Source organism: Muscardinus avellanarius (genome assembly GCF_963383645.1).
Source record: "Muscardinus avellanarius genome assembly, chromosome: 6".
Classification (NCBI taxonomy): domain Eukaryota; kingdom Metazoa; phylum Chordata; class Mammalia; order Rodentia; family Gliridae; genus Muscardinus; species Muscardinus avellanarius.
In genome coordinates this window covers 24,540,386-24,565,785 of record NC_137791.1, presented here as the reverse complement: position 1 = coordinate 24,565,785, position 25,400 = coordinate 24,540,386, and the positions used below count along the sequence as shown (strand labels likewise).

The 25,400-nt window shown below is 37.4% G+C and overlaps 1 protein-coding gene across 3 annotated transcripts in view; it reads right to left on the bottom strand.

The window, feature by feature from the left end:
* Positions 1-25,400, bottom strand: part of ARFIP1 (ARF interacting protein 1) — a gene marked incomplete at both ends in the record, with an annotated part of 92,620 nt that overhangs the window by 38,600 nt on the left and 28,620 nt on the right. For 2 of the 3 annotated variants that reach the window (XM_080697320.1, XM_080697319.1), the window contains 4 exons: positions 677-898; positions 10,396-10,508; positions 12,676-12,771; positions 16,656-16,761. In XM_080697320.1, coding sequence (XP_080553446.1) covers positions 677-898; positions 10,396-10,508; positions 12,676-12,771; positions 16,656-16,761 — 537 coding nt within the window. The remainder of the gene's footprint in view (positions 1-676; positions 899-10,395; positions 10,509-12,675; positions 12,772-16,655; positions 16,762-25,400) is intronic. The other variant, XM_080697321.1, reaches the window with a different exon arrangement.

Genomic DNA, 25,400 nt, shown 5'->3' with positions numbered 1-25,400 from the left:
TTTTCTCTCATATTGGAGATTGAACCCAGAGTCATTCTATCTCTAAGCTATGCACTGCCCTATTTTATTTACTTTGAAACATGGTCTCCTAAGTTACGGAGGGACCTCATTAAGTTGCTGATGCTGGTCTCCAACCTGTGATCCTCCTGCCTCAGCCTTCCAAGTACTAGGATTATAGGCATGTGCCAACATGCCCAGACCTAATTTACTTTTTACTCTTACCAAAGAATCACCTGTACCTATAATTCTTTCTAGGGTTGATCCTAGAACGGAACTAAAGTTCCTTTCTTCTAAGCCTCTGGCTGACATCTAGGGTATAAATAGATTACTATGTTGACAGAAGTCAGATGGACCTTAAAGATTATTTAAAATAACACCTAAGCCGGGCGTGGTGGTGCACACTTGCAATCCCTGCGCTTGGGAGGCAGAGACAGGAGGATCACGCATGTTCGAAGCCAGCCGCGCTGGCTTAAGAGAACCTGTTTCCAAATAAAATAAATAAAATAGGTCTGGGAGTGTAGCCCAGAGGTAGAAGGGTCTCCAGGAATCCCAGTACAACAAATATATATATATATATATATGCACCTAAAAGTGGTAGAAGATTCAAAAAGCACTGAGTTCAACTCCTAGTACTCCCCCCACAAATGACACAAATAGTTACTTAAAAGAATCTTACATGGAGCTCTAGAGACTTCAAACTCAGGTCAGCAAATGCATCTCCAAGCTGCCTTTGGGTATGTACCATCTGGAAAAGCTGGGTGGACAAGGTCTGAGCCAGTCTTAGAATGTTTTCGTATTTTTTCTTGTTATCTCTTAACATATCAATCTGAGCTTCAAGTTCAAGGTCTACAGTTCTTGAGCCACGACCTAGCTTCTCAGAGATAATTTGTCGAGTACACTAAAAATGAAAAGACACACTTTGTTTAGGAAGAAAAATAACAAAATAATATAGCAATCTAAAATAACAAATGCTACAGCATACTATGTAAACCATTTTTTTAAATTTCAAATGAGCTAGCCTAATACATTGCCAGCTCCTTTAGAAGTTCATCGCTTCTCAGAAAGTAAATTTACCAGACATGTCTAGAAACTAATCAAGGGAAGTTTTAGAGCTCATCTAATTTATATACCGCGAAATAAACTTTTTCATGTAATCAATCACATCTTACATTTACTACATTTGAATACATTATTTAAAGCAACAGTGATACCTAGCATTGTTTTAAGAATATTAAAATTGTTAATAGGAAAAAATAAAAAATATCAAAATCCTACTTTCTTATTCGTTTCAGATTTTTTTCCTCTTTTATCTTCCCCTTACATAGTTTGTGAATATGTGGGTGTAAAGGAAGAATGAAGAGAAGAAAGAAGACAAGAGAGAAAGAGAGAGATGGCCATTTCCAAGCTCCCTTTTTACTCTGGCTGAGCCAGCAAGGAGCTCAATTGTTATTCTATTCTGCCCCAGAAACAATGCTACAAAAACTTACAAATTTTTAAGATGTATTTAATTTCAGAGAACATGGGAATAGGTTTCTTAGTAATAATATGATAGAAACTTAAAAATTATAATAAATTTTTATCATTCAGTAGTAATGTTTTAAGGGCCACTGTATAAGGGTATCTGTACTGGTATTGGGAAGAGAGTTTAAAAAGTATTAATGTATTAGTCCTGGGAAAGATGTCCAACCTTGAAACATATCGTCTTTACTAAGAAAGCCAGGGTTAGCCAACATGTCCTTGCATTCCTAAGAACAATTTAACACATTGTGGGGGAAAAGACAAAATGTAAAAGCCTGTGTTTGAAGACAGAGATGCCTCCCCCTCCGGCCATAAATCTGGGTCTGTGTTTGAAGATAGAGATGTTTCCCCCTTTCAGGCCATAAACCCAGCTGGAGAGATAACAGAAGCAGAGCAGGGGCTGGCGATAAGGTGTAACATGATCTCCAAAAATCAAAGGGACCTGCTGGACTTAAACAGGATAAAAATTCAGTAAACTGGAGTTCGTTGGCATTTTCGTTCGAATTGCCCCCCTGTGCCTTGCTCCGGCACAGGGCTGTAACTATCTCTATATTTCTATCTTTTTAATAAACTTCTTTAAATCTGCAGCAGCTGTCCAAGCGATGAATACTTATTCTTAGCTTAGGACAAGAATCCACGGTTTTTCTGTTTGTCTCTGTGTGTCTGGTGGTGGTGGGGATTATTTCACATCACACCCCCCCCACGTATCCCCTGCAACAGTATCAACATACTCATCATTAAAAATTATCAACATATTCTTAAAAGCAGTGAATAACGCCAGGCGTGGTGGCACATGCTTGTAATCCGTGCATTTGGGAGGCGGAGACAGGAGGATTGGGCAGGTTCGAAGCCAGACGCACTGGCTTAAGAGACCCTGTTTCCAAATAAAAAAGTATAAAAATAGGTCTGGGAGCATAGCCTGGAGGTAGAAGGGTTTCCAAGAACCCCAGTACCACCACCAAAAAAAAAAAAAAAAAGCAGCATATAAACACTACAACTTTTAAAATTTTTACTTTATTATGCTTTTCAAAGTTTTAGTTATGAAATTAACGTTTGTTGTAAAGGTTAAAATAATGTATGAAATTAAAGGCAATTTCCTTTAATCCCACTAATAGAAAACTACCATTAAGAGTTTGATGAGTATTCAAATTTCTAAACTCTCCATTATATATGTAATCAATTTTATTTATTTAGAAATTGAATCCAAAGGTATTGTACCTCCAAAATACTCAAGCCCCCCTTTAAAAATTTTTTTTCTTAAATTTTGAAACAGTCTTACTAGGTTGGTAACAGTTTCACTACTTACTGAGGTTATCCTTGAACCTGAGATCTTTCTGTCTCAGGCTCCCAAGTACTGGGATTACTGGCATGCATACCGTCAGCTAAATACATATCTTTAGAGTAAACATGAGATTATTATATGTTATACACAATATATCCTGAAAATTACTTTTCTATGAACAAAATGCCTCAAGCCTTTGTCAATAAATTTGCTTCTCATATCTTTTCCATTTAAAATTGGAGCACATTTCCTAACACATTCTCTGTTTTCATCAACTAAGGATCTTTATGAATTTTTTTTTAAAAAAGAGTTGTTTTCCTAAAAAGTAGAGAAATTCTTAACTGAAAGGAAAATAATAATACAGGTAAGTAGGCTAAAGCCATAAAAGAGAAATAAAACTATTACTGTGAAAACAGACAAACACATCAGGAGAATTAAAAAAAAAAAATCACATCAAGAGAAAAGTTTAAGCCAAGAGTGGTGGTGTACTCTTGTAATCCCAGCATTTGGGAGGCTGAGACAGGAGGATCGTGGTTCGAGAATAGCCTCAGCTACTTAGTGAGGCCCTTGGTAACAACAGTGAGACCCTGTTTCAAAATAAAGAATAAAAAATAGGTCTGGTGTTGGAGCTCAGAGGTAGAATACCCCTAGGTTCCATCCCCACTACTGCAAAGAGAGCGAGAGCGAGAGAGAAAAGAGAGAAGAGAAGAGAGAGAGGTTTCACTAGAGACAATGGGAGTCTAAGGAAAAGAAAATCAGAAGGAAATAACATTTGAAATGGTAATAAGATAAAGGAGATGCACCACTCAATCCTATACTTTTCTTTTAGATCAGGATTTTCCCGCATCAGAGACATTTACTTTGTTCACAAGCCAAACAAAGCATGTGGTAACTTCCACAACAACCCCGATAACGTACTTTGTTGAAAGTTAAGATGTCAGAGTTTACTAAAGAAGGTATAAAGACTAGGAAAAAATGAAGGAAATATCTACTATTGTTTGAGTGACCATTTTTCATAGAAATAACATTTATAAGGAGGCAGTAAAAAGAATAAGACTGTGAGCAAATCATGATATGCAGGTAATTATACACTCACAGGAAAATCCAAATAATCTGGAAATGAATATAACAGGTGGTCCACATGTAGTAAACAAAGCTGTAAAGTTACTTTGTAAAGAAAGTTGTAGTGAAAAAATATAGGGTTGTCAGACATTTCACCACTCATCAGGGTCCCAGAGAAAGATTTTTCACATAATCCCTTAGTAGCCTTTATTTGATTCCTACTGTATGCCAAAAATAAAATGAAAACGTTAAGACTAGTATATCTGGTTAAACAGAAGAGATTTACAAGCCAAGAGTGATGCATGCTTGTAATTTCCGTGCTTGGGAGGCTGAGGAGGACTGCAGGTGTGTGGTACCAGCCACAGCTACTTAGTGAGAACCAGTTTCACACGCTTGTGATCCCAGCATTCTGGAGGCTGAGACTGGAGGATCGTGGTTCACAGACACCTCAGTTACTTAGTGAGGCCCTTTGTAACTCAGTGAGACCCTGTTTCAAAATAAAGAAAACACAGGGCAGAGGTATAGCTCGGAGTTCGATGCCCCTGGGTTCCATCCCCAGACCCGCAAAAAAAAAAAAAAAAAAAAAAAAAAGAAAGAAAGAAAATGATAAAATAGGGTAGAATGGCCTCAGAGGTAGAATGTCCTGGGGGGTTCAATCCCTAGTCTGTCTATCTCTGTCTGTCTGTCTGTCTCTCACACACACAACAAAAAAAAAAAAAAAAAGAAAGAAAAAGATTTAAGAATCTAAGTTCTCTATCCTTCCTCAAACTTCTTGAAAATCAAGAAGATCATTTATAAAGGGCTCATGGTTCCAAATAAATTAAGAATTCATCTCAAGGATAAGAGCTTCCAAATGAAGCTAAGATAATTAGTGACCTATGTGGATCGCTCAGCTGAAGGAAGACGGATGCAATAGTGACACACAGTATACAAAACAGGATGAGTCATGACCATCTATTGGCTCATAAATTTATAAGACAGGCATTTAAATAGCACCAACAGCTTTCCTGTAATGCCACAAAATAAAGACATTTAAGTATGAGCAAAAGAATAAATTCATAGCAAAATCTGATAGATTAAGAAAGGATTAAGGTAAATACAGAAAAAGCATAAGAGGAAAAGCAACAGGAGAAATAGGTCAACCAATAAAGGAGGCAACATGACAAGAAAAACTGCACAAGGGTTTAAAGACACTGGCTTAAAGACAACAAAGATTAATACGATAAGGGCCTGTAGCCAGGCGTGGTGGCGCACGCTTGTAATCCCAGCATTTGGGAGGCTGAGACCTGGAGGATCACGGTTCAAGGATAGCCTCACTACTTAGTGAGGCCCTCTGCAACTCAATGAGACCCAGTTTCAAAATAAAGAATAAAAAATAGGGCAGGGGGTGTAGCTCGGAGGTCAAATGTCCCTGGGTTCCATTCCAGACCCCCCCCCCCCAAAAAAAAAAACCCAATAAGGGCATGAATGCAATGGAAAATTCTTATATATTTTTAAAAAGTCCTTGATGTTTAGAAAAGATATCAAAAACCTCTGAATGGCCAGGCATGGTGGCGCACACTTGTAATCCTAGCATTTGGGAGGCTGAGACAGGAGGATCATGGTTTGCGGACAGCCTCAGCTACTACTTAGTGAGGCCCTGGGCAACTCAGTGAGACCTTGTTTCATAATAAAGACTAAAACATAGGGCTAGGAGTGTACCCCAGAGGTAGAATGCCCCAGGGTTCCACACCCAGTACCGCTAAAAAACAACAACAACAACAACAACAACAAAAATACCCCAAAACTTTGAATGTTGAAAGTGAGATTATTATTTCCTTTTTTTTTTTTTGTGGTGGTACTAGGGATGGAACCCAGGGGCCTTCTACCTCTGGGCTACACTCCCAGACCTATTTTATATTTTATTTGGAAACACGGTCTCTTAAGCCAGCTGAGGCTGGCTTTGAACCTGTGCGATCCTCCTGTCTCAGCCTCCCAAGCGCGGGGAGTACAAGTGTGCGCCACCACGCCCGGCTCGAGATTATTATTTTAAAAAGAGACTTCAAAATTATTCTAGCCAGGCGTTGGTGGTGTACAACTACAATCCTAGAACTTGGAAGGCTGAAATAGGAGGATTTTAAGTTTGAGGGCAGCCTCAGTAAGAACTAAGACTCTCAAACAACCTAGCAAGATGCTGTTTCAAAACAAAACAATAAAATAGGGCTGGAGGTATAGCTTGGAGGCAGAATGCCCTCGGTTCAATCCCCACTATCCCCTCTCCCCCACAAAGAACTCTTATATAGACTAGGATAAAACAAAAATAGACAAATAAAAAAGATACAACAGAGTTGACCATTCACAACTATTTCTGCAAATGAGAATAAAAAATAAATCCTGGATTTAAGTTTCATGAACAAAATCAAGTAGATTAAAATAATGTTTAAGAATTAACTTAAAATTATTGGCTAAATTAATATTAAACTGAGCTGGTTGTGGTGACACACATCTGTAATCCCAGTACTTGGAAGTTCTGAGACAGGAGGATCACAGGTTTGAGGACAGCTTCAACAATGTAGCAAGATTCTCAGCAACCTGGTAAGACCTTGTTTCAAACAAAAATAGTAAGATGAAACTGGGGATGTAGCTTGGAAGTAGAATGCCCCTGGGTTCAATCTCTAGTACCACAAAATAAAATAAAATAAGTTAAATTAATGTTTAAGAATTAAAAGGCTAAATATTAATGTTTAGGGACTAAATTTACAATCACTGCTATTGTATAGTTGCTTTTTAGTCACCATCCTGAGCTAGGGCCAAAATGAACAATGAATAAATGTAGTACTAAATACCCTCTTTGAAAAATAGCCTCAGTGTATTTCTAGAGACTAGAATAGAAGAAATTATAGGTAGAAATCATGAAGGAGATTTCTGTCAAAGTCACAGAAATCAAGTTACTCTAGAGTAACATGCATAATGAGCACAGTTGTACATCGTCAGGACAAGTGTACGGAGTAGTATACAATGAGAATAAATGTCTAATATCAGCTCTGCTTGGCACAGGAGAAGCGGCCTTTGCACAACACAGATAATTGTGCAAACCCAACAAGGGCATTATGCACTGAGCTTCCTTTGGTTGAGGGGTGTATGTCAGTCTAGACACAAAGGGCTATAAGCTCCATAAAAGCACTGGATCAGAACTTTTTTCCTGTGAACTAAATTGGAATACCCAAATTCAGCTTTGATGAAAAAACTTTCGTGTTAAAAACAAAGTGAACCCAGGCATGGTGGTATAAGCCTGTAATTCTAGTACTTGGGAGACTGAAATAGGAGGACTATTATAGGCACATGCCTATAATCCTAGTGTTTGGGCTGAGACAGAAATGCGGCTAGGAGGGCAGCATAGCAATATAGTGAGACCCTCAGCGACCTAAGAAGGCCCTGTTTCAAAACAAAAAACTAAAAAAAGGCTGGGGTGTAACTCCATACTGGGTTAAATTCCCAATATGAAAGAAGGAAGAAGAGAGAAAGAAAAGAAAAAGCAAAGAAAATGATGCCTCCTTTCCATAACATTATGTGTACAAAATTCTAACGACTGGTTCTTTTCTTTTCTCTTTTTTTTTGGCGGGTCTGGGGATGGAACCCAGGGACATTTGACCTCTGAGCTACACCCCCTGCCTGATTTTTATTCTGTATTTTTGAAACAGGGCCTCACTAAGTAGCTGAGGCTGTCTATGAACCGCAATCCTCCAGTCCCAGTCTCCCGAGTGCTGGGATTAAAAGCATGCACCACCACGCCCGCCCGGCTATGACTGGTTATTTTCAGTAACAGATTTTAAGACAGGCTGAAATATGTTAACATATAAGAAACAGATACAGAATCTTAATGATTCAATTCAAATTATTTGTGAGGTAAAAAATGAAAGGAAAGTAACAGATAAATAGGTAACACATATATAGGAACAATTAGATAAGGCAAGAAAACATCAACTAAATGACACAAAAAATGACTCAAATGAACAAAAGCATAAACTTTAAGAAACATGTAACTAGTGATTACAAAATTTTATTCAGAAATAAGAAAAGCCTATGATCTTTAGATAAAATACATACAGATGTACAATATTAATAGAGGCAAATTTCATAAATAAATGAACAAAGAAGTGGCTAAATATAATAAATAAGCAAATGAAGCTCAGCCTAGTATAGAAATGAACTGAAGGGATGCCAGGCAGCTGGCCCTTGTGAACAGTGTTGCAGAGTGTACAGAGAAAGTGCAGGCTGCTTAGGGAAATCGCAGCCAACCTGGTCTGGGTTGGATCCAGAGGGAGAAGAGAGTGGGAGTAAGACCTAGGTTGGAAAGGTAGACGGGGCAGAGTCATGCTCTTCTGAAGACAAGAGGACTGGCTGAAACTTAAAGCAACAGTGACCTCATTAGGCAGATGTAGTCCAAGAGAACTTGTTGAAAAGCTGTTCCACTAGTGAGAGAGTAATAAAGACATGAACCACGGCTATGAAGGCTGGGAGGGACACAGGAGGAAAATGTGAGAAAAAGTTAAAAACAGGCACATTGATGGATGCCTGTTTTCCCTGGGAAGCTGAGACAGATGACTGCAGGTTTGAGGCCAGCCTTAGCAACTTAGTGAGACCCTGTTTCAAAATAAAAATTAAAAAGAGTTGGGGGTGTTGCCTGGAAATAGAACCCTAGCTTTTGGAAAGATTTGCATAGCATGTTTCAAGGCATTTATACCAGGTTAAGAATATCTTTTGTGTGTGTGTGTGTGTGGTACTGGGGATGGAACCCAGGGGCTTTCTACCTCCGGGCTACATTCCCAGGCTATTTTATAGTTTATTTGGAAATAGGGTCTCACTAAGCTACTGAGAGCCTCACTAAGTAGCTGAGGCTGGTTTTGAACCTGTGATCCTCATGTCTCAGCTTCCCAAGAACTGGGATTATGTGTACCACTATACCTGGCTATCTGTATTTTTGTAGAGGATTTCAGAACACATTTTAAAAATATGAGCTGAAAGAATGAATTCATTTTATTTTTCTTTTATTCTTGAGAATATACACAGGAGAGATCTCTGCTCTGTATAAAATATACACAATTCTTGATATGTCAACCACCAGTCCCATAACCAATTCATGATCCATAGTCATGGCTCATGCTCTGACTTAAGCTGCTGGGGCTTTCAGCCATGTAAGTATCCATGAATTCTACCATTTTGACCCTAAATATTCAAAGGTACTAAAGGTACTAAGTGGGGCTTGAGCTGTTTGCAATATATCAAAAACACAGTAAGTAATCTGCAAATTCATTTTACTAAAAACAAAGAAATTAACCACCAAATATTCTGAGGCAATGCAGTTAACAATATTAACAAAATTTTAAAACCTAATTCATATGCCATCTGATGTTGTTTATGAAGTTAATAGTTATAAACTTTGAGAATTTGACCTTCAGTTGCTATAAAGTATCCTCAAAAAGGCCTGGTGCAATGCCGGGTGTGGTGGCGCACGCTTGTAATCCTTGCGCTTGAGAGGCGGAGACAGGAGGATCACACAGGTTCGAAGCCAGCTGTGCTGGCTTAAGAGACTTTGTTTCCAAATACAAAGTATAAAAAAGGCCCGGGAGGGTAGCCCAGAAGTAGAAGGGCTTCCAGGAACCCCAGTACCACCACCAAAAAAAAAAAAAAAAAAAAAAGGCCTGGTGCATGCCTGTAGTCCCAACTACTCAGGAGGCTGAGGTAGAAAGACTGCTTGAGCCCAGGAGTTGCAGGCCACCCTGGGTAAGAAATTGAGACCCACCTTTTAAAATTAAAAATAAAGTATTGGTTGGGTATGGTGGCACTTGCTTGTAATCCCAGTACTTGGGAGGCTGAGACAGGAAGATTACAGGTTTGTGGCCAGCCTCAGCTACTTAGTGAGGCCCTCCGCAATTTAGTGAGATCCTGTCTCAAAATAGGGCTGAGGTGTAGCTTGAAGGTAGAATACCCCTGGGTTCAATCCCCCAGTAATGCATAAAATAAAATAAAGTATCAAAAAGAGATGGGGGTAAATACATTTATTGCAGCTCTAAGCTAATGGTATTCCAAGGCAATATATTTATTCAACTAGGTACATTACCTGTAGGTTTAAAAGCTTTTGGCCAGGCATGGTGGTGCATGCTTGTAATCCCAGTACTTGGGACGCTGAGATAGGAGGATCACAGGTTTGAGGCCAGCTTCAGCAACATAAGACCCTCCACAACTTAGTGAGACTGTTTTGAAATAAACAATAAAATAGGACTGGGGGTGTAGCTCAATGGTAGAACACCCTTAGGTTCAATCCCCAACACCAAAAAGAAAAAAAAAAGCTTTTTGCTCTTTTGTACTGACACTGTAAGTTACATGTAAAGATCAATATTACAATGAACATTTCCTTTTCTAAGTGTATTTCCATGTTTAGATGGCATTATTCTCTCCTATATATCCATAAAATTGTAATATAATAATTTGAGTATCATACAAATGAAAATTCTTAGGGCCATTAATGGTGAGATCATTAAAAAATTACAAACCTTATAAGTATTTAGACTCCATTTCCTTACAAGTTCTAGCTTTTCCATTGCAGGATTTTTAATTTCATCTGCTAGAATAACTGGTCCACTTTTTGTCTGTGTTCTCTGGCCACCTGCATGATCATAACAAAAGACAAAATCACAATCCAGATAAAAGATAAAAATATGGAAATAAAACAAAAAACACTGAGGCTGTTCAAATCAAACTACTTGTATATTTCAAAAATAAAAAAAATTTCCATAAAGTAAAGGACTAGAATTTCATGTAATCATTAAAGATAATTTCTGAATCACTTTAAAAATATTTTTGTCCTTTAAACAAAAATGCCATGTGGCCTATCTGTTCTTTAAAAAATAAAACAATTCTTCTGAAATCAACCTGCTTTTCTATATTAGCTGCCACGAACTTCATTTAGAAAAGTAAAAATTTTACAAATAATCTTACAGACTACAGACCCTAGCAAGGACTGCCTTTGAGCCAGGCATGGTGCCATATGCTTGTAATTGTAGTATGTAGGAGGCTGAGACAGGAGGATGGAAGGTTCACAGCCAGCCTCAGCAACACAGCAAGGTTAGTGAGATCCCATTTAGAAATGAAAAATGGGGTTAGGGTTGAAGCTCAGAGCCAGAATGTCCCTGGATTTAATCCCCAGTACTACCAAAACAAAACAAAACAAAACCCCAATAAAACCCCCAAACTATCTTTATCAATAAAAATCCTCACAGCGATCTCCTTGCACTGTACTTTGAGAACAGAAGAGAATGTTGCTATAATTTTAAAAGATTTGAAAAAATGATTGTCATTAAAAATTTGTTTTCACCATAAAGAAATGATAAATGAGGATATATTAATCTGATTTAAACATTACACAATGTAAAAACACCAAAACATCACATTAAAATATGGTAACTCATTAAAATGTAAGATTTTTATATTTTTATGAATCTGTGAAAAATAAATTTCATTTAAATTAAGAATTCTATCACCAGTATAACAGGAGAGGTTGAAGTAAGAACTACACTGTATCTTTCTCTCAAGAGCCCCTCCTCCCTAAAACTTTTAAAAAGCCAGATATAATTACTAAAGGCAGTGTAAAGTCCTAACAATATATGTTCCAACAGTTATGGTTTTATGACATAAAATCAACTCTTCAACTATATCTAATAGAAAAATATTTTTCACAGAAGAAAAATGTTTCATAGTATTTGCAATACTAATGATTTGGAATGGAAACTTTCTTATAATAAAGAACAATGAAATGGAAAAAAGAGAAAAAAAAACCCATGATTAAAAAAAATTAGAGGCAGGGCTGGGAGTACTGCTCAGTGGTAGAATATATGTATGGTCTGTACAAGGTCTGGGGTTCAATGCCCACCACCACCAAAAAGGAAAAATTTATTTTCTCACTTATTATCAAAGCCATATCAGTCTTTCACCACAGGCTAAGATTGAGAATGGTCTAAAAAACTAAGCACATTTAAGAATTTACAAAATTCTCAGAGGGGAAAAAAATTAATGTTAACATCACATACAAAAAGAAACATGAAGTTCATATTTTCCCTTTTTTTTCAATTCAACAGACATGTAAGAATATGCAACATTTCACAAACTTGTGTGTCATCCATGATGAGGGGCCTTGCTAATTTCTGTCGTGTTCCAATTTTATTGTCATGTGCTGCCAAAATAAACACATCTTTTCCCATTTTTATAGTCCAACAACATTACTCAGTAAACTCAATGCCAATATGTTGACTTTTTTCCAAGTATTTTTAATTGGATAAAATTGGCAAATTACATAGTATTTTGTTACTATCTACAAACTGTTTGTAAAATTGAAGATGAAAACAAGATGACACAGACTTTTTCCATTCCCAATGTTCTATTCCCAACAATAAATAATCCACTTGTTGAAGCATTCTTTTTTGTTGAACTGAAAACACGAGAGAGCTGGGAGGTTAGGATCAAACAAGTGAACCTGTACTGCTCATAGCAAAGAAAGGGAGATTAAAACAAATCACAGTTTACTGTTTTTTAAGCTTAAAAGGATAAAATTTCAGGCTTGAGACGCAGCCTAATAACTTTGAAGTCAGAAACACAGGCTATGGCTAGAAAGAATATTTCCATTATTGTTAAAGAAAAAAAAAAAAAAAGCAGCAGCAGCAGCCACCAAAAAAGCCAGAATAACACACACCTAAGAATACAAAGCAAGTGATTATGAAAGAGAGTCAGTACAGCTTCAGCAATAGCAAGAAGGCTTTATCCAATCGGCGTGGCAATACCTGCAGGAACTGTCAAATCATCTCCTTGCTGAGTCAGGCGGCTAGCTGCAACCCTGCTAGGAGACAGAACAGATGGCAAACCGGGTGCTGGGGAACCTGAAAGGGCAGGGCAGGCATTTAGCTGTGAAAATCCTTCTCTTCTCCACATACTGTACATTTTGAATAAGGTTTACTGACATTTCCTCTAAATATTCAAACACTGATATCAAAGTCTGGAGTAAATTGTATTTTCTTTCTTACAGAAAATGACTAATAACAAATGGATGCTACCAGGGTGAGTTTTTACAAACTTTTAATCTATTAAAACCAAGCAAAAAAACAAAACACCTAACTACATAAAGAAATTTGGTAAGGTCATATCTAAACTAGACTTCACCTGGACTTTATTTCCAAAATCGATGAATAGAATGTGATTAAAGTCCCAAAGTTTAGTGATTTAAAACTTAAGTAAATATTTTATAACTTACTACTCCTTAATATGAAGGAAAAATTCTTCAAGTAAAAATCCTAAGGCACATGGAGGCTATTAAAGCATGTTTTAATATCTCTTACAAAAATGTGAATGAATTATACCCTTCACAGGAATTATGGCTTCCACAGAAGTCAATACATGGCGACTCCTACAATTAAGTCCCCTAGAAACCTGTTAGAAATGAAAACTGTCAGGCCCTGCCCCAGACCTCCAGAACCAGAATCTGCACAAGATCCTCAGGTGATCTGTATGTACTTTAAAGTTTCAGAAGTGCTGAGTATTTCCTCGCTGATCCTAAGACTCCTGGAGCTTTTTAATTTTTAATTTTTTGGTACTGGGGATTGAACACAGAGGCTTTCTATCTCCAAGCTACATCCCCAACCCAATTTACTTCTTTATTTGGAAACAGGGTCTCACCAGGTTGCCGAGAGCATCGCTGTGTTGCTCAGGCTGGCTGTAAGCCTGCGATTCACCGGTCTCAGCCTCCTGAGCACCGGGATTACAAGTGTGTGCCACCACACCCAGCTTACTCCCTGCCCGGGCTTTTAAAACATTTTTGGGACACTCCACAGTGAAACTGGTATCTGTTACTTTTTAAAAGCCACTTAGATGTCCTCAATAAAGTTTGAGAACCAGAGGAAAAAATATAAATGTTCACTGAAACACAAATGAGTTATAAATTCTAACTCTAGGTTTGAAATTCTGGCTATCTACTGCAGAATGCCTGGAACACTCGGGAAAATTACTTAAAATCTTTGAGTTTTTAGTAATCCATAGAGTAAGAAATGCTGGCTACCTAACATGGTTGCAAATTCCCAGTTCCCAATTAAACCAAACACAAAGAGAGAGAGAGAGAGAGAGAGAGACACACACACACACACACACACACACACACACACACACACACACTGAGGATTGAACCCAGGGACATTCTACCTCTGAGCTACACTCCAGACCTATTTTATTTTTTTATACAGGGTCTCACTAAGCTGCTGAGGCTGGCCATGAACCTGTGATTCTCCTGTCTCAGCCTCCCAAGTACTGGGATTACATGTGTGTGTCACCATGCCTGGTCGGGAATGACCATTTAAAAGATGTTGAAGAATATATGAAATCTTTCAACATTGAGATGAGAATATTTTGTTTATAATATACTTTTATTTCAACTACACTCTTCCTTATTCTCTGGAAAATATGTAATGTACTAATATCATAATTAAATATTCTATCAGAAAATAATCAACATCCACCTTCCTTACTTAAAATTAGTTATAACTGTATATATCCCAGATACATAAGTTCTGATGCAGAAATAGGTAGCAGTTTTTTGTTTTGTTTTCTTTGGTGGTACTGGGGGTTGAATCTGTGTACATTCTACCTCTCAGCTACACCCCCATCACTATTTTATTTTATTCTGAAACAGGGTCTTGCTACGTTACCACACTCTGACCTCAAGCCTACAATCATCTTATCTCAGCCTCTAGTAGCAGTTCTAATAGTATGAAAATCTGATTTGGACTGGATCTCAACACTAAAATTCAAACATACGATAGACCTAATCTTTCAAAGTAAGAGATACTTGCCTCTTTAAATTTGTTGAACTATAAAATTTAAAACTAGAGGGGTGACAGAAATGAGTCCAAACTCTCCCATTAAGCTATAAGAGAAATGAGTCCCAGAGAGATTGAAACAGTTTCTTATTAGAGACTCAGAAGTCCTGAATCTACATGATGTCTTCATTATTAAATTCAATGCAGAAAACACTAATTTATATGTAACTTGCTGAGGTGGAAAGCTATCCGGTTTGATCAGCATTTTAAACAAAGACCGTATCTCTATCCAAGACACAGGGTCTCTATTATAAGGAAGTATTAATAAGAGAAGACTAGAGTGGCTCCATATCTGATGACCTCAGGAACAGAGCTCGATTGTTCTAGTTATTACAGTTGATTAATCTTGCATAAGAAAAAAATATCATGGCACAACAGGAGATGTGTGGAATATATATAAAAATGATATACACTTTCAAACTAATATGGCAAATGCTGAGGCAAACAGTTCAGCTTTTTTTTTTTAACCTTCCAAGGTAATTATCACTTTTCTCTATCTTCAGTATTCTAATCCTTTAAACTAGTTTAATTTAAGTTAACCCTTTACATTCTACCAAAGTATTCACCAATACCCACTAAAAAATAACCCTTAAAAATTCAGGTCTTTGCTAATGGACTAAATTTGGGGAATTAGCTCTATTTCATATCAACAGCAGAATCTAGAAATGTATATGTATGCAATGACTGGAACCCCCATTAAAATAAAACCCAGGTACCAAGCATACCTCACTCACAGAAGCTTTGATTTATTCATGATTTCCACTATTACTGATGCTACCACATCTTTGTTAGGCAGGTTTCAATAATTATTATTGTTTTTAGGTTGAATTTAGGTATAACTTCTTCTAAACTTGCTTTAGATAGGGATAAATGAGAAAGTACATTGTTATTACTCTTCTTACAGTAACTGTTCAGAATAATAAAGAAGCCCTATTAAGTTATCTTACAGTAATTTTTCCAGAGAGATAACAGCCTTTTCTAACATTCTTTCATAAGACTGATTTCCTAAATTTTAATCAGTAAGTTGCTTATTCCAACTTACACACATATAAAAGGCAAATAAAATATTATAAAATATGCAGCTTTTTGTGGTACTGAGGATTGAACCCAGGGCATTCTACTTCTGAGCTACACCCCCACCCTATTTTATTTTTTATTTTGAAACAGGGTCTAAGTTGCTGAGAGCCTAAGTTACCAAGGCTTCCCACAAACCTGTGCTCCTCCTGTCTCACCCTCCCAAGTACTGGGACTACAAGTGTGTATCACCACACTTGGCATGTAATACGTAACATTACATTTAAAACAACTACCCCTAGTCAAGGGGCATTTAAAACAACTACCACTTTCCAATAAATGCTGGCCAGAGTATGGCACAATGATTCTCTTTTCTTTTACTTTTATGTGAGACAGGATCATGATATGTTGCCCAGCTGGCTTTGAACATAAGTGTGTATGCACGCACGCGCAAAATCAGTTAACGCAGCAGGTCTACCTCTCCTTTAAGAGGTCTGTCTACAAACGTGGGCCTTGACTGGCATCTGAGAACCTGAGCTTTTGAAGGAATCCCTCCACTCCTAGGAAGATGGGCTCACAGTGTGGTTTATGTTGAGCATCTGCATTCCTTCTGGAAGTTCAGAGTTTACTATTGCTAATCAGAGGATACCTCTGTGAACAAGTCTTTGATAACTGGTGAAATGATGTAGCTGATCTATTAACACTCTATAAAGATTATTAAAGCAATTCCTACATTACATTAAAGAGAAAGATAATTATTTTACATTTTGCAGTGTTTTATTGCAGAATCAAGGGCTTACCTCTTGTGCTTTATTAATAAAGCATTTGGTGAACTAGCTCTCCCCTTCTCTACCTCAGCCATTCTACAAATATATGGCTCTTACCTTGGTATGCTCCTGCTTCAACTCCCTCTTTGGTACTGTCAAAGCCATGAGATGTAATTTGAGTTTCTGAGAGACCAAGTCCAGATGGTAATGAACGCTTCAAATCCTTAATAATGTTTGAATAAAAGAAAAAAAAATCTTTGTAAAAATCCCACATCATAGAAGAGTTCAGAACAATTGTGCCCTTTTAGTCACATCTTACACTATTTCCCTCTCTTCTCTGCAGCAGTCTCTTATGCTGTACTGGCATTTTATAATGATATAAAATAAGCAGAAAACACAGAAAGATTTGCTATTAAGTGATACAGTGTATGTCAAACACTACATTACTGCCGGGCATGGTGGCGCACGCTTGTAATCCCTGCGCTTGGGAGGCTGAGACAGGAGGATCGCACAGGTTCGAAGCCAGCCTCTGCTACTTAGTGAGGCTCTCAGCAACTTAGTGAGACCCTGTTTCTAAATAAAATATAAAATGGGTCTGGGAGTATAGCCCGGAGGTAGAAAAGCCCCTGGGTTCCAACCCAAGTACCACCAAAAAAACCCAACAAAACAAAAAACCCCCAAAAAACAAAACAACAACAACAAAAAAACTACATACTTTCATTATTCTTAAAGTAGACAACAGTCAGATATTAAAATTCAACTTAAAAACTTAATTTATTGAGCTGGGTGTGGCGGTACATGCTTGAATTCCAGGATTTGGGATGCTGAGACAGGAGGATCGCAGTTTGCAGACAGCCTCAGTTACTTAGTAAGGACCTTGCAACTCAGCGAGACCCTGTTTCAAAATAAAGAATAAAAAATAGGGCAGGGGTGTAGCTTGAAGATAGAATGCCCCTGAGTTCCATCCCTAGTACCGTAAAAATAAATAAATAAATATATAAAAATAAAAATAAAAAATAAAAATAAAAACAAACTTAATTTACTGTTACATCATGAAAATTTTTTTTAAGAAACAGACGGTCACTAAAATGACATATCTAACATTTCAAAGATGACTGGTATCTAACATGATCATGATAGACCTAGCCAATGGTAAACACAAAACATTCATTTGCAACCTTGATCTTCCTTCAGTATCAAGGTGAGCTGGGTGAACTGGGCTTCTCTGACTTTAGTCAGGGCAAGGTAAAAGAAATTTCTTATTATTCAGATGTATATTGTAAAGAATGATATTAATCAGTCCAAATACAAATTAGTTTGAAATTCAGCTTTATCTATAATAAAAATATCCAACCTTGAATTTTATAGTTTATAAAGAACAGGAAGTCAAGAAGTACAGTGTTCTTGGTCAGGCACAGTGGCGCATGCTTATAATCCCAGCGCTTGGGAGGCTGAGACAGGAGGATCACACATGTTGGAAGCCAGCCTCAGGTACTTAGTGAGACCCTGTTTCCAAATAAAATATAAATTAGGGCTGGGAATATAGCCTGGAGGTAGAAAAAGCCCCTCGGTTCCATTCCAGCACTGGGGGGAAAAAAAAAGTACGGTGTTCTTTAAAAGGTGCAAACCAAGTTAAATATATTCTAAAAACGTTTTGTTCAGAACTCTGTAAATCTCAAGGTTTAGTAATGAGTAGGCAAACAGACCAAGCAAAAGTGCCTAAAATCATCAAAAACTAAAGCTGAGGCTACAGTTTGCTGGCTCTAGGAGAAGTAGCTGTATTAAAAACTAAAAAGTGGCCCATCCACATGACTGAAGTTTCAAAGAACCTGAACTGAAATGGAGCAATACATTACATATAAAATAAAATCACTTTTATTTGCCTTTATTAAATTTTCACAGAAATTTCAGTACAACAAATTTTATGTAAATAAAGCTAATGATTAAGCTAAATTTTTATACTAATCACATTTTAAGATACCAGATTTTAGATCATCAAGATACATGGTGTTATCTATTTTACTAATCTATTACACCTCTTTTATTGTAATGGTGAAATACAGATCTTACAGCTAGGGTCGAGGAGATTTCCCCAGAGGGAGAGTTAAACATTTTACCTGGGATGACACAGACACAGCCCAGTCAGTAATTGAAGACAAGAAATAACCAAAGAGGAAAATATGTAAGAATGCAGAAGATGAAACAACTTGTGCATCAAAGAGAAATCTTAAAAGAAGGGATAGATCCTGATTTCCAATTACCAAGGTGGAAGATATGAAATACTGAAGGAATGAAATGAGGGTGAGGGCAGGTGCATCCTCAATCTACAGAAAAACTTGGGGAGGAGGCAGGAAGCCCTGGACAGTCGTTACCACGTCACTGGCATAGCATGGAGGCCAGCAACGAGGCTCCCGTGGCCAAAGCAGACAAAGTCTATTTTGGGGTGGGGATGGCTGTGAATAAGAAGGGTGGATAAAATACTAAGGCAGGAAATTTGGCCCTGAACGAATTCGGAAATTCTAAGTTTTGAATAGCAGACCGATTTGGTGATTGTTTTTAAGAATATTAATTTGGAGCTGGGTGTGGTGGTACATGCTTATAATCCCAACTACAAGGGAGGCCAAGGCAGGAGGATCACAAGTTAAGTTACTCATCCTGGGTAAGTTAGTAAGACCCTGTCTAAACACAAAACTTAAAATGGTGGGGGGAGGGATGTAACGGAGCAGTAGAGCAGCTAGGTGGCATGTGTGAAACCCTAGGTTCAATTCATGGTACTGCAAGGAGGGGGGGGGGAGACACATATAAGAACAGTTTAACAGAGTCAGAAACTTAAGACAAGGTCAATCAAATAAACTATCTCTTCATCTTAAGTAAGGAGAGTCTAGGATCAGAGAGGTAGCCAAAAGAACAGAGAGAAAATAGGAAGTCCAAGATTAAGAGATTACATAAAAACTCTTAATGAAAATTCAGGATAAAGTCATGTGTTAAGTACAATGATAAAGTGAAATAGATAATATATTTGACTGACATAAGGCCCTGACAGAAATAATTTCCAGAAAAAGGAGTTGTTTAAATCAATAGTCAAGAAGAGTTGATTGTAAACTATTGTTTTTATTCTGCTACTGAAGTAAAAATACTGAAGCACTGGTTAAGTGACATACATCTATGTCTATGAAACGTTTGAGCACACATTATCTCGGCATGTTTGCTGAAGCAGTTTCTGTATGGACCTACTATTCTTCTAACCCTTCAATGTATCCAAGATGTTTTTCTTGGTCAGTGTACTGCAACCCCAACTAATTTTCCTGAGCTGTTTCACAATTATCAACATGGAACTTACCAACTAACACAAAGTAGCAGAAGGCAATAACATTGATTAATTATTGCCTCCGCTTTCCGTGCTGCACTGAAGGCAGACACCTAGCTTGGAGAACGGAAACAAAAAGCTTTCTGAGGACAAACACAGCTTCCTACCATGACTAAGCATGAAATGATTTTGTTCCACTCAGGATCACCTTTGAAGGAATCCCTGGGCCCACGTTAAGACTGGGTACCAGGTCCCAAACATGCTGAATTTCTATCACTAGAAGTAGTGATATTTAGGCATAATATTTACATGAACAAATGACTTCAAATTAAATACATAGGAATTAAAATACCCATTTTGAAATGTCACTGAGCTTTAATACTGCTTACAACTATTCATACATATGTTTACTGAAGCATTTTAGTAGCTTAAGTATTAAACAGCTGATTTGGCCAGCTGTGGTGGCACATGCCTGAAATCCTAGTACTTGGGAGGCTGAAATAAGAGGATTGCAGGTTCAAAGCCAGCCTCAGAAACTTAGGGAGACCCTGTTTCAGAACAAAAAATAAAAAGAGAGAGGGGTACAGCTTAGAGGTAGACTGCCCCTAAGCTAGTACCAAAGGGGAAAAATGCTAACTAGGTTCAATTAAATTTAAAATGATAAAAAATTTCCTCCAGATCCTTACCTCTCCTAAGAATGGAAAACTGAACACTCATATTTTTAACCTCCTACTGTCTAGCATTTGTATGCTATATATCAAGTCTGAAAATTTGCCTTATAATCAGTACAGCATCATAATCGTTAGGCTTTAAGCATCTTGAATTAGTTTGGGAAGTTTTTGTGTCATTGATGCAACCTTAAATCTCCAACTCTGTAGCTTGATTTTCATCCTCGCTAGTCTACTCAGTGACTTGTTGGGAATACATTAAAAACAGGAGAGACTATGACCTCAGTCCTATAGCTCTAACCTTGGGACCTCAACATGCTTCACTGGTACGATCTTATCCAGTTTTCTGAGTTTAAAAATCATTCTCATGTTGATAATTTCCAAATTTATGTGTCTTAACCAGACTTCCTATTTAACTTTACTGTGCCTAATCACATACTTTTTATCTGCACAGAAAGACAAAACAGGCATCTTGAACTTAACGTGTCCCAAACTGATTTCACAGTAATTCCCCAAAACAGGCAAAACAAAATTCTAACACCTGCAACACACACACACCCCTATATTTTATACTCTAAGCTTCCTGAGAGCAGAGTTGTTACCTATTTTATTTATTGCTATGTACCAGCACCTGAATAGCAAGTATTCACTAAATATTTGTTAAATAAATATATTTACTGAATGAACTAAAGAACTTATAGACTCAACACAGTATAGACTAAGAAGTTGCAATGGCAACTGGTTTATTTTTTAAGCTAATGAGCACTGTCTCACTCTTATAGACTTTCTGGTTAAAAAAAAAAGATATGGTATGGCTATTGCCCTCTTATTGGGGAGACAAGACATGTATTATCATAAAAGTTGAACTTGGTGCCACAGTAAAGAAAACAAGTATCAGAGAAATTCAGAATGGACCAAGCCCATAAGAACCAAAGAGAAAAGGAGAGAGCTCTGCTTGAGCTCTGGAATATAAAAGATTTAGTGATTTAACATCTACTGAGAACCAACTTCATGACCGTCACTGCTATAGACATCACAGATACAGAATAAAGAAAACAGATCAAGTCCCTGCCCATCTAGACTCAGATTCTAGGTAACCAGAGGGCAGGGAGAGGAGACCAATATCAAACAGATGTCAGGTTAAGGCCTGAAAATATTAAATAATAAAGAAGTAAATAGGGATTGGGGTCTAAAGGCAGATTAAGAGGGATAGAGAGTGCTAGGTCAAGTCTGCTACTGGAGATTATGCATGCAGAGAGGGTCTCTTTGAGGAGGTAGAATGCAAGCAGAGTCCTGAAAGAATGTGAGGGAGTGAGCTACTTTTGGGGATTGATGTTATTTAACACCACTTTGTGAAGTGAAACTGGTGTATACTGGAACTATATAAAGCAAATCTGTATGTATACGCTCCCACTTAACCTTGACACTAATACTCTACAGATTAATGTTGCTCCCACTTTACAGATGAAGAAACTGAGAAGAACTGAGTTTTTTTTGTGTGTGTGGTACTGGGGTTCCTGGAAGCCTTTCTACCTCCGGGATACACTCCCAGACCTATTTTTACATTTTTTTTAAACTTGGAAACAGGGTCTCCTAAGCCAGCACGCGCGGCTGGCTTCGAACCTGCACGATCCTCCTGTCTCTGCCTCCCACAAGCGTGGGGATTACAAGCGTGCGCCACCATGCCGGGCAAAGTGAGTCATTTTATTACTGGCCACATGGTTAGAATCCCGCCAAGAAACAACCTTAACTGCAACATACAGTAAATATAAAGAGCTATAAGCACCTGGGTGCAGTGGCACACCCCTGTGATCTTAGTACTTGGGAGGCTGAGACAAGAGGACAGTAGGTTTGAGGCCAGCAGTGTTTAGGTACTTAGTGAGACATTGTTTCAGAATAAAAAAGGGTTCAGACAGAGAGGCCCTGTGTTCAATCCCCAGTTCTGAGCAAACAAACAAACAATGCACTAAAGGCAATTTATTAAGAGATTTGGAATTCATTTTAACAGTATGCTTTCTAAAACGGTTAGAGAAATACCTTTAATATTGATTACTTCAGAACCTGCTTACTAGAGCTAACCTGCAGCTTTCTATGAAGCAAAGTGAGCTCACTCCCTCACATTCTTTCAGGACTCTGCTTGCATTCTACCTCCTCAAAGAGACCCTCTCTGCATGCATAATCTCCAGTAGCAGACTTGGCCTAGCACTCTCTATCCCTCTTAATCTGCCTTTAGACCCCAATCCCTATTTACTTCTTTATTATTTAATATTTTCAGGCCTTAACCTGACATTTATATTTTTAATCCTTGTGAAAAGATAGTATTAGCTTTCAGAAAGTTTCGAGAGGGTAATCATTTCAAACTTGAGTAACTTGCCACCATTTCACACTTTATATTGGTTAGAATAAAGTTAAAAATGTAAGTTTATCACTTACATTTGGACCTAGGTTTCTACATTCAAAAAATTCTTCCCAGAAATCAAAATAATTATTCATAACAGCTTTTATTTATAAATAAGACCGCAAATCTACAGATCATAATTAAGATACTAATTAGCCTTTCATTCCAAATAATATATTTATTCAAAATTACCAAAAGGAATCTCAATACAGAATGTATATACATATAATAAACACATATATTTAAAAATCTCATTTGTGATAACAGTATTAAGACTATCTTCTTTTTTTTTTTTTTTTGTGATGTTGGGGATTGAACCCAGGGGCATTCAACCTCTGAGCTACACCCACAGCCCAACTTTTTATTCTTTTGAAACAGGGTCTCATTAAGTTGTGAAGGGTCTTACTACGTAGTTGTGGGTGGCCACAAGCCCAAATTCTCCTGTCTCAGCCTCCCAAGTACTGGAATTTCAAGTATGCACTACCATGACCGGCAACTATCTTCTATCTTAAAAGTAAATATTAAAATAAATACATCTGGTCATAGTGGTGCACTCTTGTACTTCCAGTACTTGGGAGGCTGAGATAGGAAGATGGAAAATTCCAGGCCAATTTCAGGAACTTAGTGTGGCCATCCACAACTTATTGAGACCTTTTTAAAAATAAATAAATAAATAAATAAAGCAGGCCTGGGTAGAATGGCCCTGGGTTCAATCCCCAGTAACACACACACACACACACATACACGCACACCCCTAAATGGGTATTAAGTTAGAGTCAGATAGGAGGAATAAGTTCAGGTGTGCTATCGCAGAGTAGGGCAACTATAGATAATGATAATGTAGTGTGTATTTTAAAAATCTAGAAGGATTTTGACTAGTTTCATCACAAGGAAATGATACATGTTGAAGGAGACAGATATATGTGACCTGCTTTGAACATTATACAATGCATACATGTATTAAAATATCACAAGTATCCCAAAACATATGTACATTTATTTTTTTTTTGGCGGCACCGGGGATGGAATCCAGGAGCATTTTATCTCCTAGCTACATCCCCAGCCCTATTTTTTATTCTTTATTTTGAAACAGGGACTCACTGAGTTGTGGAGGGCTTTACAAGTTGCTGAGGCTGGCCATGAACCGCGATTCTCCTGTCTCAGCCTGCCAAGTCCTGGGATTATAAGCATGTGCCACCACACCTGGCAAATGTGTACAATTTTTATGTGTCAACTTAAAAAAAATGAAACAAAGGCCTCTCTTAGACTAAGAAAGGAAGTCAAATGAAAAAACTAAAGTGAAAAACAAAAACAAGAACCTTCCCATCCAAAGTTCCATTGCCAGCACCAGAGCGACACCAGCTGGCCGGCCATGTTATGGCAGCTTAAAAACTCACTGTTAAAGGCTATACTTTTAAAAGTATGCATAAAGGCCATTATAAGATTATAAACAAGTATGCCTAAAAGCAAGACATATAAGCATATGTAATATATAAAATGAAGATATATGCTATGATCTAGTTTTATATAAGATCACTTTTCCGGTCTATCATTTAAAGTCTCTACAGTTCAATGTTAAACAATACATTTAGTGCTTTCTATGAAATATTATCTCTATTAAGATTAAAATAGAGCCGGGATTTGTGGTGCACACTTGTCATCCTAGCATTTGGGAGGCTGAGACAAGAGGATCCTGGTTCACAGACAGCCTCAGCTACTTAAGCCCTTTGCAACTCAGGGAGACCCTGTTTCAAAATATCGAATAAAAAATAGGGCTGGGGGTGTACCTCGGAGGAAGAAGCCCCTGAGTTCCATCCCCAGTACCACGCAAAAAAAAAAAAAAAAAAAAAAAAAAAAGATCTGGGCATGGTGGTATATACCTGGAATCCCAGTACTTAGAAGCCTGAGACAGGAGAATCATAGGTTAGCAGCTATCCTTAACAACTTATTGAGACTGTTTCAAATTAAAAATAAAATAGGGCCGAGGATATAGCCCAGAGGTAGAATGCCCCTAGGTTCCATCCCCAGCACCACAAAAATATCTAAGAAATAAAGAAAAGAAAAAGAATGAACTTGAGGTTAAACATAATTCCCATTTATTGCTCAGGAAAATAAAGGGGGTTTTTGTAAACTAACCTTTATGTAAACATATACCTAATAGGTCTTGAGTGTAATGTATGCAAATAAACAAAAGAGAACAGGAGCACCCAAATAAGTTTTATTTCAATTAAAGGATATTAAAATGCATACTTTTAATAAGGGCAGAAACAATGATGTTGAATTTCTTTAGTAAGGTGGGTAGAACATGCTTGCTGAAGTGAGTTACTATTTCTCTGAGGGATGTGAACAGATAAAGTTCACATCCAATTTGGAAAGATCACCAAGACAACATAGCCTTTTTACCTTTTTGTTGCTGCTGATTTTTTTGCAAATGTAATTATCATAAAATATATTATTGATATTAGTATAATAGATGCCTTTTTTCTTTT